The sequence below is a fragment of the Pimephales promelas genome, chromosome 23, assembly GCF_988280905.1.
Source record: "Pimephales promelas chromosome 23, fPimPro1.hap1.1, whole genome shotgun sequence".
Taxonomy (NCBI): domain Eukaryota; kingdom Metazoa; phylum Chordata; class Actinopteri; order Cypriniformes; family Leuciscidae; genus Pimephales; species Pimephales promelas.
In genome coordinates this window covers 6,645,793-6,661,661 of record NC_142791.1, presented here as the reverse complement: position 1 = coordinate 6,661,661, position 15,869 = coordinate 6,645,793, and the positions used below count along the sequence as shown (strand labels likewise).

The 15,869-nt window shown below is 36.2% G+C and overlaps 3 protein-coding genes across 3 annotated transcripts; all 3 read left to right on the top strand.

The window, feature by feature from the left end:
• The first annotated feature begins 180 nt into the window (after positions 1-180).
• On the top strand, positions 181-5,637 carry LOC120476446 (solute carrier family 35 member F4). The gene is made up of 7 exons (XM_039667459.2): positions 181-984; positions 1,309-1,621; positions 3,018-3,234; positions 3,312-3,437; positions 4,012-4,204; positions 4,474-4,563; positions 4,848-5,637. The coding sequence occupies exons 1-7, from the start codon at positions 912-914 to the stop codon at positions 5,093-5,095; spliced, it is 1,260 nt and encodes a 419-aa protein (XP_039523393.2). The 5' UTR covers positions 181-911; the 3' UTR covers positions 5,096-5,637.
• Positions 5,638-5,752: 115 nt separating this feature from the next.
• On the top strand, positions 5,753-8,567 carry znrd2 (zinc ribbon domain containing 2). The gene is made up of 4 exons (XM_039667547.2): positions 5,753-5,904; positions 6,310-6,458; positions 7,284-7,368; positions 7,467-8,567. The coding sequence occupies exons 1-4, from the start codon at positions 5,889-5,891 to the stop codon at positions 7,913-7,915; spliced, it is 699 nt and encodes a 232-aa protein (XP_039523481.1). The 5' UTR covers positions 5,753-5,888; the 3' UTR covers positions 7,916-8,567.
• A 219-nt stretch (positions 8,568-8,786) lies between these two features.
• Positions 8,787-11,546, top strand: fam89b (family with sequence similarity 89 member B). Its single transcript, XM_039667556.2, has 2 exons — positions 8,787-9,698; positions 10,751-11,546. Exons 1-2 carry the CDS (start codon positions 9,444-9,446, stop codon positions 11,012-11,014), a joined length of 519 nt encoding a protein of 172 aa, XP_039523490.2. The 5' UTR covers positions 8,787-9,443; the 3' UTR covers positions 11,015-11,546.
• The last annotated feature ends 4,323 nt before the right edge of the window (positions 11,547-15,869 follow it).

Sequence of the window (15,869 nt, the reverse complement as noted above, 5' to 3'; positions counted from 1 at the left end):
ATTTAATGACTCGTAAATGTAAGTACACACTGATGGCATAAGACACGAAACGAGCTTATTATATAAATTATATTATATATAGAAATATAGAATTATATAAACTCTGAGCAGAGTGTTAAATGAACACTGAAGCAGTGTTAAAGTTAATGAGATGAGTGATGATTGAGTATTATTGAAGGCACCTGATGGTATTACATTTTCTATTTATTCACATCTGGTTGTTATAACTCATGTACAGCAGCCAAACAAAATATAAAGTTAATGATTTAAGGGTCAAGAGCTCAAATAAAGTGAATACTGATCACCATAATGGTGACTTAAAATTACGGTTTTCTCCTTCAGTGATTCTGCTTGTTAGGTGTCTTCAATAATGCTCAATTATCACTCAATTATTCACTTAATTATCTCATTAACTTTAACAGCGCTTCAGTGTTCATTTAACACTCTGCTCAGAGTTTATATACTGTAATTCACACTCTCAGTGTTAATTTAACACTTGGGATTTTACTGTGAGTTTGGAGACTGGAGATACACAATTAAATTGTCTTGCCCTAATCTTGTTCTTAATAATTACAATTACAACCATCTCATCAGTGTTTTTATTGAGTCAATTTAATCTTAATGGTGGTTGAGAGACTTAATACTATAATATTTACAATATCTATATAATCTATTATTATAATAAAACTGTCAATGCAAAACTCCACTGCATTGACACTACTCTTCATCCTGATTTAACAGCATTTAGCATGTGAGACTGTAAGCTGTTAAACCTTAGATTTTTAATCACAGGTGGATCTGTAGTAATCTGCACTTAGCATGGGTTTACTTAAAGCATATTACTTGTATGAGAGAGGGGGTCAGAACCCTGACCTAAGGGTTAGGTTTTTTTTAGGAGAGCACAACAAACAATGAACAAACTCACAGCCAAGATATCTCCTTCCTCCGGACAGCCACCCATCACGCTTCACCTGCCAACATCAGGTAATGTTGTTGTTTTTTTTTAACTCTGCATAGTTTACTGGAGTTTTGATATTATTATTTGACATTATTTCGGTTTAGATATTATTTCCATTGCACAAAAGGGTGTTTTGCGGGAGATTTTATCAAGGAAATGTTTTTTACACTAAGAAAAAAAAGTTATTTTAAGAACTGTGTACTGAAAGGTTATATGGGGAACCAAAACTGGTTGCCATCACTCTTTATTGGAACCTATATTTTTAAGAGTGCATGTAAATCTATCAAATGTAGAAGTAGGAAAGGGTGACAATTGTAATTCTCTAAATGGCTTGTCTTTGTTTTTCTTAGTAAGTGAGAAGGATCCCCAGGAACAGAACTTAGTTGAGGATGAATCTGATGCAGAAAGACCATCTAAACGTTGCTGCACTCGATGGCCATTCCGAGCTGTGCGGAGGGTGACCTGTGGCCTCGTTTTAGGGGCTTGTGTGGCTGTTTCCTGGGCCTGGGGTACTCACAGTGCGAAAGAAACTCTGATAAAACATCCCACCCCATTCTTTATCATTTGGTTCTGTAGCATCTGGAACGTTCTCTTTTTTCCCTTCTACTATCTGTGTCATCTTCTCACGGAGAAACAGAAGGAGTTGCCAACCACCGAGTTCAGGTCAGAAGAAAACATTTAAAATGAACACTGGATCGTTTAAAATAATCTTCATGACTTGCTCATGTTAGGATGTTTGGCAGTCCAGTATAAGTTTGTCATATAGTGTTTAAGCAATTAAATCAAGTAAAATGAACGTTATTGTTCTGTATCATTCTTATTTTGACTTAATGTTCTGAAAGCTGTTTAGTGCAAGCTGCTTTCAGTCCCTAATCCTCCCAGCTTCTAGTGCAGCTAAACAAATTGCCACTTTATTAATGAATCTATGCCTGGCCAACAACCAATAATGAGTGCAAAGTCATCATTGAGACTGGCTGGCTGTTGGTTTAACAGTAAAACCGTCAGCATTACCATATGGGGATAGGTTAAAGCTTTATTATAAATTGTATTGTGCATGCACAGAGTCCTGACTAAGCTGTATTTTTACACATGGGATTTAGGCCGTTCTATTAATAAAACTCCATACATTCATCTTTACTTGTGAAATATTGTGGATATTGGTTTTTGTTGCAGAAAATTCACCTGCAAATGAATCATCCTTTGAATTAATTGACAGGGGTACAGGGGCAAGTTTTTTCTCCAATTAATTTGCTTACCACCTACCAACTTACTGACCTTTTGTGACAACATGCCCCAATAGTGAGACATTGTTTTGACCCATGCAAATTTTAAGTATTGTTTACATTTTGGATCATGTACTTCTAACCCTAACCTTAATTTTCAAATTAGAAGTTTTACAAACACTGCCTGAAAACACATTTATAAAACTGATTATTCTAGTCCTTGATTTGATTGGTTGAGGTTTAAATTACTCTACACTCTAAACAATGCTGGGTTGTTTTAACCTAAATTTGGGTCAAATGTATGGATAAACCCAAATGTTGGGTTAAAAATGTCATTTCAAATTTGAACCCAACTTCAACTTTCACTTTCAACTGGAAATTTTTTTATTACATTTTTAACCCAACATTTGGGTTTGTCCATATTTGACCCAAATTTGTGTGTGAGTGTACAAAGATACACCAAAATAAGTATTTTTATGGATTAACCGTTTTATCAAAGCAAATAGGCCCTGTGAAGCCACGTCGTGCCTAACAACAGGCTTATTGCTTTGTTGTATTATTGGACTTTTGGATTAGGCTAATGCACTCTAAAAATGCTGGGTTGTTTTAACCAAACGTTGGATTAAAAATGCAATTAAAAATGTATCCCAATGGCTGGGTTTGTCCATATTTGACCCAAAGTTGGGTTAAAACAACCAATTTTTAGAGTGTGACTGAGATAAAGCTTCTACTTGCCCCAGTCCACCCCTGTGTCTCTTCTGAAAGAATAAGTAAGACTGTTGTGGGATCATTTTGATGTGACGTGCTGCTGTTTTCTATTCTCTTTTGACATACAGAAAATGTAGTCAGTTCCTGGGTGAAGAACTGACCGTGAGGATTGTTCTGAAAGGAGCAGCTCCGTTCTCTGTGCTATGGAGTTTATCTGGTTATTTGTACTTATTGGCGCTTTGCCGCATATCCAAAGTGGATGTAAGTGCCGTTCTCTGCTGCAGCCAAGCTTTTACTTTCCTCCTTTCATGGATCGGACTCAAGGACCGCTTCATGGGTGTCAGGGTGAGCAATCAAACTGTGAAAGACAATTCATTGAGGCAATCACAAATATTCATTTATTTATTTTAATTTCTATTTAGGTAGTAGCTGCCGTCCTGTCCATCACTGGCATTGTTATGTTGGTCTATGGGGATGGTTTTCACAGCGACTCAATCACAGGAGTGGCACTGGGAGTTGGCTCAGCTTCAGCTTCTGCTTTATTCAAGGTCAGCACTAGAGGTGGGGATTTTAATTCATCCCATGTGACTCTTTTGAATCCGAAAAAGATTTGTTCATCAGAACGATTCTTTATAAAACGTTCACTTTCGTTTAGTGACTGACCGTGTCACCTTATTCAGTTACAGTAAGTGGAACGAGTCATTGACTAATTTAGCCCAAATCTGAGCCATTCACAACCAAAAAAAATTGGCTTTATGCACAGCTCCACTACTTCCTGAACTTAAGCCAGCTCCTTGTTTCCTGTCTACCATTATTGGACAAACTGATTAATCCAGTTGTGTCTGACCTCAGTAGTCACAACAATAATAATCAGGCACATCTGGATTATTCAATTTTGTCCAATAATGGCAGACAAGAAACAAGGATCTGGCTGAAGTTCAGGAAGTAGTGCAGCTGTGCATAAAGCCAATTATCCGTTCTTAAAATTACTAATTCACTACAAAGTACAAAACTCTAGAAGACTGTGACTTTAAGCAATTAATTTAAACCTAAAAGTGCGTAAACAACTGAAACATTTTTTTCTGCAGTTTTACTTTAATAACTGGTGGCTTCATGTCTCAGGTGCTTTTCAGAAAGCGTGTAGGGAATGTCCATCCAGGCCCTGCCAGTGTGTTACTATCCTGCGTGGGTCTGTGTAGTTTCGTCCTCCACTCCTGGGTGTGTGTGTTGCTTTATTTCACACATGTGGAATACTGGCCTCCCTCCCAGCACATCCCCTGGGATAAACTCTGTGTCATGGCTTTTCTACTGCTTGGTAACTTATGCTTTTGTTTTCAATGTAATAATGACTGCCCACATTTAATGTTTAAAAGTTCTGAAGTTAGAAAATAAAAAATACTTATGTGTTATATTTGATTGTATTTCAATGATATTTAAATGATATTATTCTTATTATTAGTTTTTATAATTTCATCATTTATTGTTGATATTATTACTAATATGATTAAGCATTCAAAACAAAACAGGTCAGATTATTATTCGACATATAACTTTTAACTATTTTTTGTCCTGTTTTCTCCTAAGTTTTCAATGTGCTGGTAAATCTGGGAGGAATGTTTACGTACCCCAGTTTAATTTCTCTGGGAATTCTCTTGACCATCCCAGCGAGTGCAGGTATGTATTTCTACATAAATAAACATAAAAAATAGAGCTTCTGAAGCCTCACGGACATGTGAAATAGAGTGCTGCAGTGATTTCGTAGAAGTTAGCATCACCCTGGTTCCCTCAACAAAAGACCCATGCATCGGCTTTTGGATTATTGCAGAAATAAGATCTGCGACCAACAAAAGTTTATGATTCTCGTACGTTTTATTAATCATTTATTCGTTTAATTTCTGTTTTTGCACCTTGCATATTTTTCCATGGTCAAATCTATTGCCTTCTCTCTCTTTTTCAAGCTGTAGATACATTTGTGACCGTAACTCTGCACATTAGCCATGTGCGAGCAGCAGCAGCCAGCATCATCTCAGCAGGGTATCTCATGCTGCAGCTTCCAGAAAACTGGGATGAGAGCACTTTGCGCTGGCTCGGCACTCTGTGGCGTGGAAACTGGCGGGAGGACAGTGTCCTTGGAGAGGAGACTGTGGGGGATCCTGCTGGGATTGCACGAGCAAAACCCAAACCAGCCATATTGGCACTCAGCTGAGACTATTATTAGAACAATTGAGTGTTGGTCTGATAACATCATAAAACGTTTTGTGTGTCTGATGTGTAAATGCAATATTTACATTGTAGTTCTGTGTTCATGTTGTTTGAAATTGTCTTTCACCAGATTCAATAATGGTAGTAAGATAATAAGAAAGATAATAATACTTTTTTTTAAACTTTACAATAATGTTTAATTTGTTAACATTACACTCTTAGAAAAAAAAAGTTAAATGATGTTTATGTTCTAGAACCCTACATATAGTAGCCTATGTAGTTAATGCATTAACTAACATTACGTAACAATGAGAATGTAACATACAGTTATATTAATCTTTGTTAACATTAATTTAAAAAACAACTGCTCATTGTGATTTCGTGCCTTTTTTGTTCATGTTGTTAATAATGTTAACAAATGGAATTATAAAGTGTTAGCAACAAAATGAAAGCCAATACAAGTTGTACATTTTATTTATTTATTTAAAGAAAAATTCTAATATATTGTATATTACATTTTTAAAAATGCTCTAATAATTCAAAAATTTTATTAAAGTTTTAAAAAGCTGTCAAAATCCTAAAACTTTCTTTATTTCCAGTTTGTCAGCTTTTCAATGTGGTCATATTCAATAAAAGTGAAACAAAACTGCTTGAGTCAGGACTCTGTAATCAGGACCTACATTCAGCTCGCTAGATGGCGTCACTCCGTTTTCTCAGCACTTACACACACATTTCATCGCTGATGTTTCGAGCAGCAGGAAACGTTATCTGTGTGTGAGGCGACTGATGAGGAAAGCATGGCCCTTAACGCAGGTAAAATGTGAATAAAGTCATATTTTGCTTATTCTGTTGTTGACTTCCCTGTTTATATCTCTCAATAATCTTCAGTCAGTTCATTTACTTCCGTCGTGCTAAAGTAATGCACGTGGAGCCGCACTAAAATAATATCTCACGCTAGCAGGTTAGCGCTTCAGTGTCTGTCGGTATGGGTGTGTAGCTTTAATTTATACGAAATATCTAAGTCTTTACAATGGCTTTATCATAAGTGATTATTAGTGACAAACTTATTTTATACAGTCTATGGAAAACCGAACCTAAAGTTGTGTTAACTGTCTGAAATCTCCAAACACATGGATGCTAGCTGGCTGGCTGTTTGTCATCTGTAACGTTACATTAATGACAAACACATAAGGAATCCATGTGCTTTGATGAATCTAGATGAAGACTTTGAATGGGAACCTCCCTCCGAGGCGGAGATGAAGGTGATTCAGGCTCGACGGGAGCGGCAGGACAAGATAAGCAAGCTGATGGGAGACTATCTGCTGAAGGGATATAAGATGCTGGGGGATTGCTGTGAGCTGTGTGGGGTGAGTGAAAAACAACCTACATTCACTCGTCAGTGACTTCATAACATTTATTGTTAATATACATGGATAATCCATGATATATATAAACACTATATATGTATACACACACACACACACACACACACACACACACACACATATTGAGGTACCATATTTATAAACTGTAAGTATGCCCTAATATATATATATATATATATAAAACACACACATATATATATATATAGTATTTGCCACAGTTGTAATATTAGGGCATATAGATGTATGTTTAAATTTAATAAAAATATTTCTATTGTACTTTTGATCTTAAAATCCTGAAAAAAAGTATCACGGTTTCCACAAATATTTTTTGCAATACAACTGTTTTCAATATTGATAATAGTAAGAATAGTAAGAAATGTTTTTGAGCAACAAATCAGGATGGTTTTGGAAGGATTGTGTGGCACTCAAAACTGAAGTAATCATGCTGCAACTCGCAGGAAGAAATCTCATTTAACATTAAATTAGAAAACTGTTAAATTTCAATAATATTGCACAATATTACTGTTATGATAATCTAATATTAAATATCCAATATCTGCCAATACCAATAAAAAATCTGATTTAAACCTTGAAATAAACCTTTTTTTTTCATTTCTTTTTTATCATTTTAAAAGTCAGTTCATCTTTTCACTGAAATTATGCTGATAAATGGGTGGGAGAGAAACATAAGAATTGTACTAGCATTCTCAGGTGTTTAGACCACTGGAATTATAATAATTCATATTTATTTTTGATTACAATATGTATGAATTAAGGAGTGCAATGAATTGTCCTACATATTTGCAGACAATTCTGCTACAAGATAAACAGAAGAAATATTACTGTGTTGCTTGTCAAGAGCTGGACTCCGACGTCGACAAGGACAACCCAGGTACGTTTAGGTTAGGTTCGGCCTCTTGAATTGTTGTTTATGAATGTACAGTCTTGACTCTTGTGTATCTCTGTTAACTTGTTCACATTCCTTTTCAGCTTTGAACGCCCAGGCAGCCTTGTCACAGGTAAGAGAGCGTCAGCTTGCGAGTCAATCTGTCCCTGAATCGAACGGACCCTCATCCAGCGAACCCCCTCTGTCCATCACGGGCCAGCCCAGGCCGGAGCACTGCGAGGGGGCCGCGTCTGGACTAAGAGGTCCCCTTCCCACCGCTCAGTCCACTCCTGTTTCTGCCCCCCCTGCCAGCGCAAACTTCCTACCACCTGCAAACCCTTCTGTCCAGACTACACCTCCTTCAGGGTCCTTGGGTAACACCCTCCAGCACGCAGCCTTGTCGAGCGCAGAAGAGGCAGTGCTACACAAACTCAGATGGGCCACGCAGGAGCTCCAGCACTCTGCGTCAGTTGAGGCCAGTATCCAGCTCTGCAATCTCATCCGAGGCTGTGCCGAATCCCTGCGTAGCTTGAAAGAGCTGCAGCTCTCTTAAGACTGAACTATAATCAGGGCTGTAACAGCACACACGCATATAAAAGGAAATATGAACAGCACATATATAGTAACGTACTCAATGGAGCGTTTCAGTTGTGTTTCTTCCAAAGCAGCATGTGCTTGCTGTTTTTTTCTTTCATGATGTTTTCCCCATTTCTTTATGAAATCCATATTTTCTGAAAGCACTGATTTGACCGTTGTGACAATGTTACAACAGTGGCACCATTTTGGTGCTATGAGCAGACTGCGTCCTCCGGTCCCTTTCGTCGTCTGCATACGTCATAAGGATGTCTTATTTCAGAATAGTAACTATTATAAAATTGACTGTTATTCGTAATGTTTTAATGACTTTGGAATGTTGTGGTCAGTTTACTGAAATGAAGCAGCCTTGATGTATACAGACGTTTTGTTTAGTTTTTTCCGCTGCCCTGCATCTGGTGTTTTTAAAACTAAAAAAAACCTGACGGGCCCTTAAGAGGCCAGTCACATAGAACATGTTTTTGCATTGAAAAAAGTGATATGCACTTAATGGAATGGGGAAAACCTGTTTTTGCCTTCCACTACGGCGCTTTTCTATCGTTTTTCTTTGTAAAGCAATAGACAGAAGTGACCATTGTGCTAGTGCTAATAAAGTTCAACTTTTAAAAAAAGGTGTTTCTAGGCTTTGCCTTTTTTATTCTACTCAATTGTTAATTTTTTGTGGTTTTCTGCACAAACACTTGCTGGACAGACTTGTGCTTGCGTTTTTGCTACATCTTGCGTCTGACACAATACTCTTAAAACGTAGTGTAAAAAGTTTTTACGCTTCTAGGCATTTTTTTTTCAAATTCCACTATTCTGTTTCGCTTTTTAGACAAAAAAGACAAAACACGGGTCTGTTCGAATGGTCCGATAGTTTTTCCCTCAGAAAGCTCAGATGAATCCCTATCCAGCAGATTATTGCTGGAAATGAGAAACAGCGCCTCACTGTGGCCAAACGGCGCACTGGGCGGAGAGATTGAGTGGGCGAGGTTTAGTTGCACAGCACAAGACAAAAGAAAACGTTAAGCGAAAACAAAGCTGGGCGCCTTGATCTCCCGACCAGGGTTCCCTGACCAGTTTTTCTTATATCTAAGGCCAGGGTAGGGATTTGTTTTGTTCTCGAGATGTAGAATAAATGCGCTGCTTTAAGACGAAATGCAAGGAACGTTAAGGAAGAGCGGAAAATCAAATGTCTCCTGAAGAGATACGGTGTAAACGAGCTGTTATAGTTATAATTTAGTTTAGACCAGCGGTTACATATGAGGAATATCGCATATGACTTTTCTTTATATTTTCCGGAAGTTAGTTTTTAGACGTGACAGTTGGTTGCAGTTAAGGTCATGCTTTCAGCTTTAGCTTCTCTTTTTTATAGAAAGATTGTACATTTAATCTCAATTGAATATTTTTAATTGTGTTAAAAAATAAATGAGAAAAATAACACCGCCAGGCCTAGAAAAGTTTCAAACCAGGATTTTATTTTAAAATCGAAATCAGTGGAATCGGAAATGAACGGGCTGCAGTCCAGTCCAGCGGATTGTCCGGCTGGAAGCGTCTGTTCTATTGAAGGTTTGCCTCCGTTACCCAAAGGGCTGAGTGGCATCCTAAACTCGAGCGGGGGATCATGGAGGGACATTGAAAAGGTCTACAGCAAGAGGACACGCATCCAAGCGGACATCAGCAAGTCCAGAGTGAGCGACTGTCTTGGCCGCAGTAAACCAGCTAGCCTTGACGCAGCGCTGGCCGTGCTGCGCAAAGAGATGGTATGTATGAGACAACGCCGGAATGTGCCAGTGTGTGTGTGTGTGTGACCTTCTCTGGATATCTGATAAATTGGCAGCTATTTATGGTTCAAAGACAAATGTTAGAGATTATTTAAAAAGTACATCTTTTGAATGTCTCGTTTAAAAACGTGCTAAGTTTTTTGAAAATGTAAACGAAATGTTGGCTAAATTTGTAATCTTATTCATTGTAGTTTCATACATTTTTGAAAAACTTTTCACAAAAATATATTTTTTAAGAATATCAAGATTTTTAGGTTGACTCCTTTTGACCTGAATACATTTTTTTTATCCCATTTAATTATTTATTATTTTACAATCTCTGGACAGTTACCCTACCTAGACATGTTTGACTTGAGCTCCAAAAAAAAAAAAAATCAAAAAACTTTTCAAAAAAATATATGGTATATATTAGGTTGACTCCTTTTGACCTGAATACAATTTTTTATTTATTTATTTATTTATTTATTTATTTATTTATTTATTTATTTATTTATTTATTTATTTATTATTTTACAATCTCTGGACAGTTACCCTGACATGTTTGACTTGAGCTCCAAAAAAAAAAATCTAAAACTTTTAATTCGGAATTAAATAATCTTTTTGTATGACAGTCATTTGCATTTTGATAAAAGTTTAACATTTCTTTGACAGTTTAATCGAAAGCAACGTTAAGCTAAAAAATAGTTGCCTTACATAAGTACCACTAACTTTATTTTTTGGATGTTTAAGTAATTTCAACTTAAATTGCATTAAACTGACTTAAACTAGTTGAATCTTGAATAACTTAAAAAAAGTTGAAATTTTCTTGGCTTATTTTGTTAGTTACGGCAATGTAAAAACATATGTTAACATATTGGTCAAAAATTTTTTTACAGTCTATTTTTTTAAAGGGAGCATCTTCTTCCTACAAAATGTAATTTTTTTTTTACCATGCAAACTCAACAGCTGAACATATATTGTTTGTACATAAGAGGTAATTAAAATGTGTATCCAAACTCTGCATAGCTCATATGTTCTGGTGTCTTTTGCAGGTTGGTCTCCGACAGTTAGACATGTCCTTGCTGTGCCAGCTGTGGTCTCTATACGAGTCCATACAGGAATACAAAGGAGCTTTCCAGGACATCTCCTCTTCTTTGTGCGAGAGCTCCTTCAACACTGAAAATGGCTTTTCTGAAGATGAGGAAGATGAAGATGAAAATGAAGGGGAGAGTGGGGAGACGCTGTTATCCCTTCCTCAGCCCACTCAGAACTCCCGAGACCAGTGGATCAAAGACTCTTTCCACATCCCCATTTGAATGAAGCATGCGCTCATATAGATCTGATCTCCCATGATCCTCATCGATGTAAACCGTGACAAACATGACCCCATTGTTTGAAGGATTCTATAGGCATCAAAATGATCAAGGCCTTTGTTTTAGTAGGATACTAATACAATGGTGATTGTACGCTTGTTTCAGGGGAACCATGGAAAACTGCCTTTTTATTTCCTGTGAAGTCATAAAGACCGGATGTGGACTGACAGGAAGAGGATGTTATGGCCAGAAACAGTGGATGTTTTTCTACTTATGTTAAAGGGTGTATACATCAAACATTGAATAGACATGCCTTACTATTCTCTCTTTTGATCTATCAAGTCACAGTTTCATTATATTATATAGATGTGTCAGATATCACTTGTCTATTTTCTTTATCGCTTACCAGGATTTGAGATACTGTTTATTTTATTATACAGTATTATATTTACCACCTAGTAAATATTGTTTTTCATTCGTAAGTTAAACTTGCATTTTGTACAAAATGAAAAAGTAATAAAACATGTCAAACTTTTCCTTTTTGCTGATGGTCTCAATAATATACTACTGTAAAAGTGGTTGGTTTCCTTTGTAGTTTAGCAAAATTTTCTATTGTCTGATACTTTATCACCAATGTTTCAAAACACATTCAAAGTACATGCTCAACATGTTCAAAACAGCTGTCCTGTGCAGATATGAACACATCAGCCATTAGGTGGCACACATTTCCTTCCTAAAGTTTGTAAATTGTTTAGAGTCATGATGTCAAGAATATTAGAGTAAACATTGCCTTGGTACCGTTTAGCGAAAAAGAAGATTGCTAGATTCTTCTCCTTTAATGTTTATCTTTGAGTCAGACCAGATACAGTACATGCCATCCGATTAAAACAACACTCATATCTTGTTTTAATCGGATCTTTCTGAACCACTCACTCATTACGCAGAAAGTATAAACAAATGGTTACAGCTACTCTTGTGCTTATTAGGTAATACTGCTTGCTTCTATTACATTAGGGAGAGAAGGGAGGAACAAGTTCAGACACAGGCCAGGCTGAACTAAAAAAAAACTGCTCCATCACTATTATTCATATTATTGAAGTAACACGTTGGCATGACTCCTCACTGCAATATATATATATATATATATATATATATATATATATGTTCATGATTTGTAATCACAACATTTTTTCTTTTGTCAAATCAACTTAAATAATTTATGTGGTTCAGATAACATAATATTTTGAGTTTCTGATGATTAAATCAATCTCCATTGTATTAAAGGAGTAGTTCACTTTAAAAAAAAAAAAAAAAACTTTTGCTGATAATTTACTCACCACCATGTCATCCAAGATATCCATGTCATTCTTTCTTCAGTTGAAAAGAAATTAAGGTTTTTGATGAAAACATTCCAGGAATTTTCTCCATTTAATTGACTTCAATGGGAACCAAACGGTTCAAGGTCCAAAAGACAGTTTCAGAGCAAACTGCAAACTGTTCAAAGGGCTTTAAACAATTTCAGATGATGAATAAGGGTCTTATCAAGCAAAACGATTGGTCATTTAAAAAAAATAACAAAGTTTAAGTTTTATAAGCACAAATGGTCGCCTTGCTCTGTTCTGTGATGCGCGTTCGTGACTCTGCTGTTGGAACTCGTTTATCAAAATGAACAAATGTTTTTTTTGTGTCATTTGGTTCATTCAAGTCATTCAAAATGACTCATGAGATGATTCGTTCATTTTGATGAACGAGTTCGAATAGGAGAGTCACGAACGCGCATCACAGAACAGAGCAAGGTGACCATTTGAGCTTATAAAACTTTTTTTTTAAATGAGCGATCGTTTCACTTGATAAGACCCTTATTCATCGTCTGGAATCGTTTAAACCCCTTTGAACAGTTTGCAGTTTGCACTGAAACTGTCTTTTGGACCTTGAACGGTTTGGTTCCCATTGAAGTACATTATATGGAGAAAAATGTAATTTCTTTTCAACTGAAGAAAGAATGACATGGATATCTTGGATGACATGGGAGTGAGTAAATTATCAGCAAAAGTTTTTTAAAAGTGAACTACTCCTTTAACTCAATTTTTCCATTTCAAAGAACTTAAAATTTTAAGGCAACCAGGTTACTTAATTTTTTTAAGTTATTTTAGTTTTTTACAGTGATGGCATTAGCAAATCCCGTACTTTCTCTGCAGCAGTGTAGCAGATCTATTCCGCAAAAACCAAACATATCAGCATTGTCACATTAATTTCCATACCAAACACTCAGAGAGTTGTCATAACAGAAATAGCAATATACTATAATGTAACATATAACAATATACTTTAGCATTTTCTATTATTCAAATTAATTTAAATGGTGGGGATGTTTGGAAACTCAGTCATGACCATAAATTTTACATATTTGCATTACTAAAATTACACTGCAAACTGTAGATTTAGGTTTTATGAAGTCTATATGTCTATAGCATTTTAAATTGTATTTATAGCCATTGGTTTAATCTCTGACATTTATGTGGGTTGAAGTTGAGCAGGTGGATGAACCACAATGTCTAAACTCTGTCATTCGGGGAGGTCATGGTTCTCGCTCACTGCAGCTGCTGTCAGAGTCTGTCCGCCAAAGAATAGCAAACAGTTATTAAAGGTTTCCGTCTGGTGCTCTAGGCTAAGTGCTCGTATTTTTGAGTCTTTGCAGGTACACAACAAGAACAAAGCTCTGAGCAGTCTTACAGCACTGAGAATTTGTCATTGCCCCACTCATGGGCCAAAATCTTGCTGAAACACACTGTAGTTTCCACATTGTATACTTCTTCAGGGAGAACTCAAACTCCACGTATTTGGTATGAATTGATTAAGTGGTGAATGATGTTGAAATGATATGGCATTTCTCTAGAAAGCTCTATAAATTAAATACAGATGTACAGATGATCACATTAATATGAAAAATATGCGCTTTCTGCCCTTCGATTAATCTTAAAGGCATAAATATTACGGCAGAAATGATTACACATGCTTTTTACATACTTCTGTTGTTTAACTAAGCATTTAAAAAAAAACATTACCATTATTCTAACGTAATTTTATTGATAATTTGCAATTCAAAAGTTTGGGGTCGATAAGATTTTTTTAAATGTTTTTTGAAAGACATTTCAAGGCTACTTTTTAATCAAAATATAGCAAAAGCAGTAATATTGTGAGATATTGTTAAAATTTGAAATAACTGTTTTCTATTTTAATATAATTAAAAATTTGTAATTTATTCTTGTCATGGCAAAGCTGAATTTTCAGCATAATTACTAATGTATTCCAGTGTCTTCATTGTCATATAATCCTTTAGAAATCTTTCTGATATGCTGATTTAATGCTCAAGAAACAGTTGTGCTGCTTAATATTTTTGTGGAAACTGTAAAACATTTTCTTTAGGATTCTTTGATCAATAGAAAGTCTTTCCTGTCACTTTTGATCAATTTAATGCATCCTTGGTGAATTAAAGTAATAGTTTATTTCTTTCAAAAAAAAAAACTTACTAGCTACACTGTGTGATTTTTACCCCCATCTAGGGGTGAAAAGGTATATGATCATCCAGTGAATATTAGTTTCTGTTCCTCTCAATTCCGATTTCGTTTTAACTCCTACGGTGGCCATTGTAGTCCAAGATTAACATGGCTTCCGGTTCGACCTCGTCCATGAGTGTTAACTCAAATGTAAACGCGCAAGGCGAAGCTTGAATTAATGGGTATGTCCCTCTTTGACTAATGTACTTTCAAGATGGAGGGGCAACATGGCGCCCAACATTAGAACCCCTCACCCGTATGTATTTTCAATGGCATGTTATACACTCACGAGAATACTTTATGACTTGAACGAAGTAAATGTACATTAATGAGCACATATATTTTTGTGTTTTTAGCTAAGAATAAACTAAAAGAGTTACACGGTGTAGCTTTAACTTTTCGAAAGTAGCAAATGTGGTCAAAGGAGAACAGTGTGTCATCTTCATGTTCTTCTCAAATAAATGAGGCCCTTGTTTTTTTTATACCATAAGGTGGTGTGGCACGTCATTATGAGGATGAGGCATTTCTTGATCCACCTAGTGTGTAAGAATGTATTATGAGTGAGCTCATGTCTTGCCCAGTTACAAACACAGCTTGTGATGACCAGTGAAGGGTGGGGCCCATTTTGGAAACTCATAGTCATGACCACAAATCAAGGTTTACCAGTATAGACTTAAGTCTGTTTGTTAAGTTTGGAAGTCGTGCTGTGTGTTTGTTTTAGTTTTTTTGTTGATTGGATTACTGTTGGCTGTAAAAACAAATTGCTCCTTGGCAATAATAAAGCTGACCTAACCTTTAATAATAGGTTTTACATGAGCTGGCTCATATGTGCATACCTGAAATTAGACTGCAAACTATATTCAACAACTCTTAAAAACAAACCATGTAGTTGTCAATAATCACCTGTGCTGATCATTTATGCACATAGCCTTATAAGTTAGAATTAATAAATTAATATAGCATAAGGTATATCATTTGAAATTGTAATGTGGGGTTGAGTGAGTGGAAACACCAGACAGGAAGAGGTTAGTGTCACACAGAAATATGTCTAAGGGGGTCACCGATTTGGATTCTAGGTCATCAACTGAGCCAAACGTTTGTGCTCCCCCTCATAACCCACGCAAGCGGCACCACTCGTTCAATCCCTCCAGCTGCTTCTGTCCATTTATCCCTCGCTCCCAGGCTTCTAAAATAGATCCTGTGTAACTTGAAAAATCCCCTTCCCAATGTCCACTAAAAATACCCATCGTGATCAAGGACTGGACAGCCTCACGTCTATCTATCTATCTATCTATCTATCT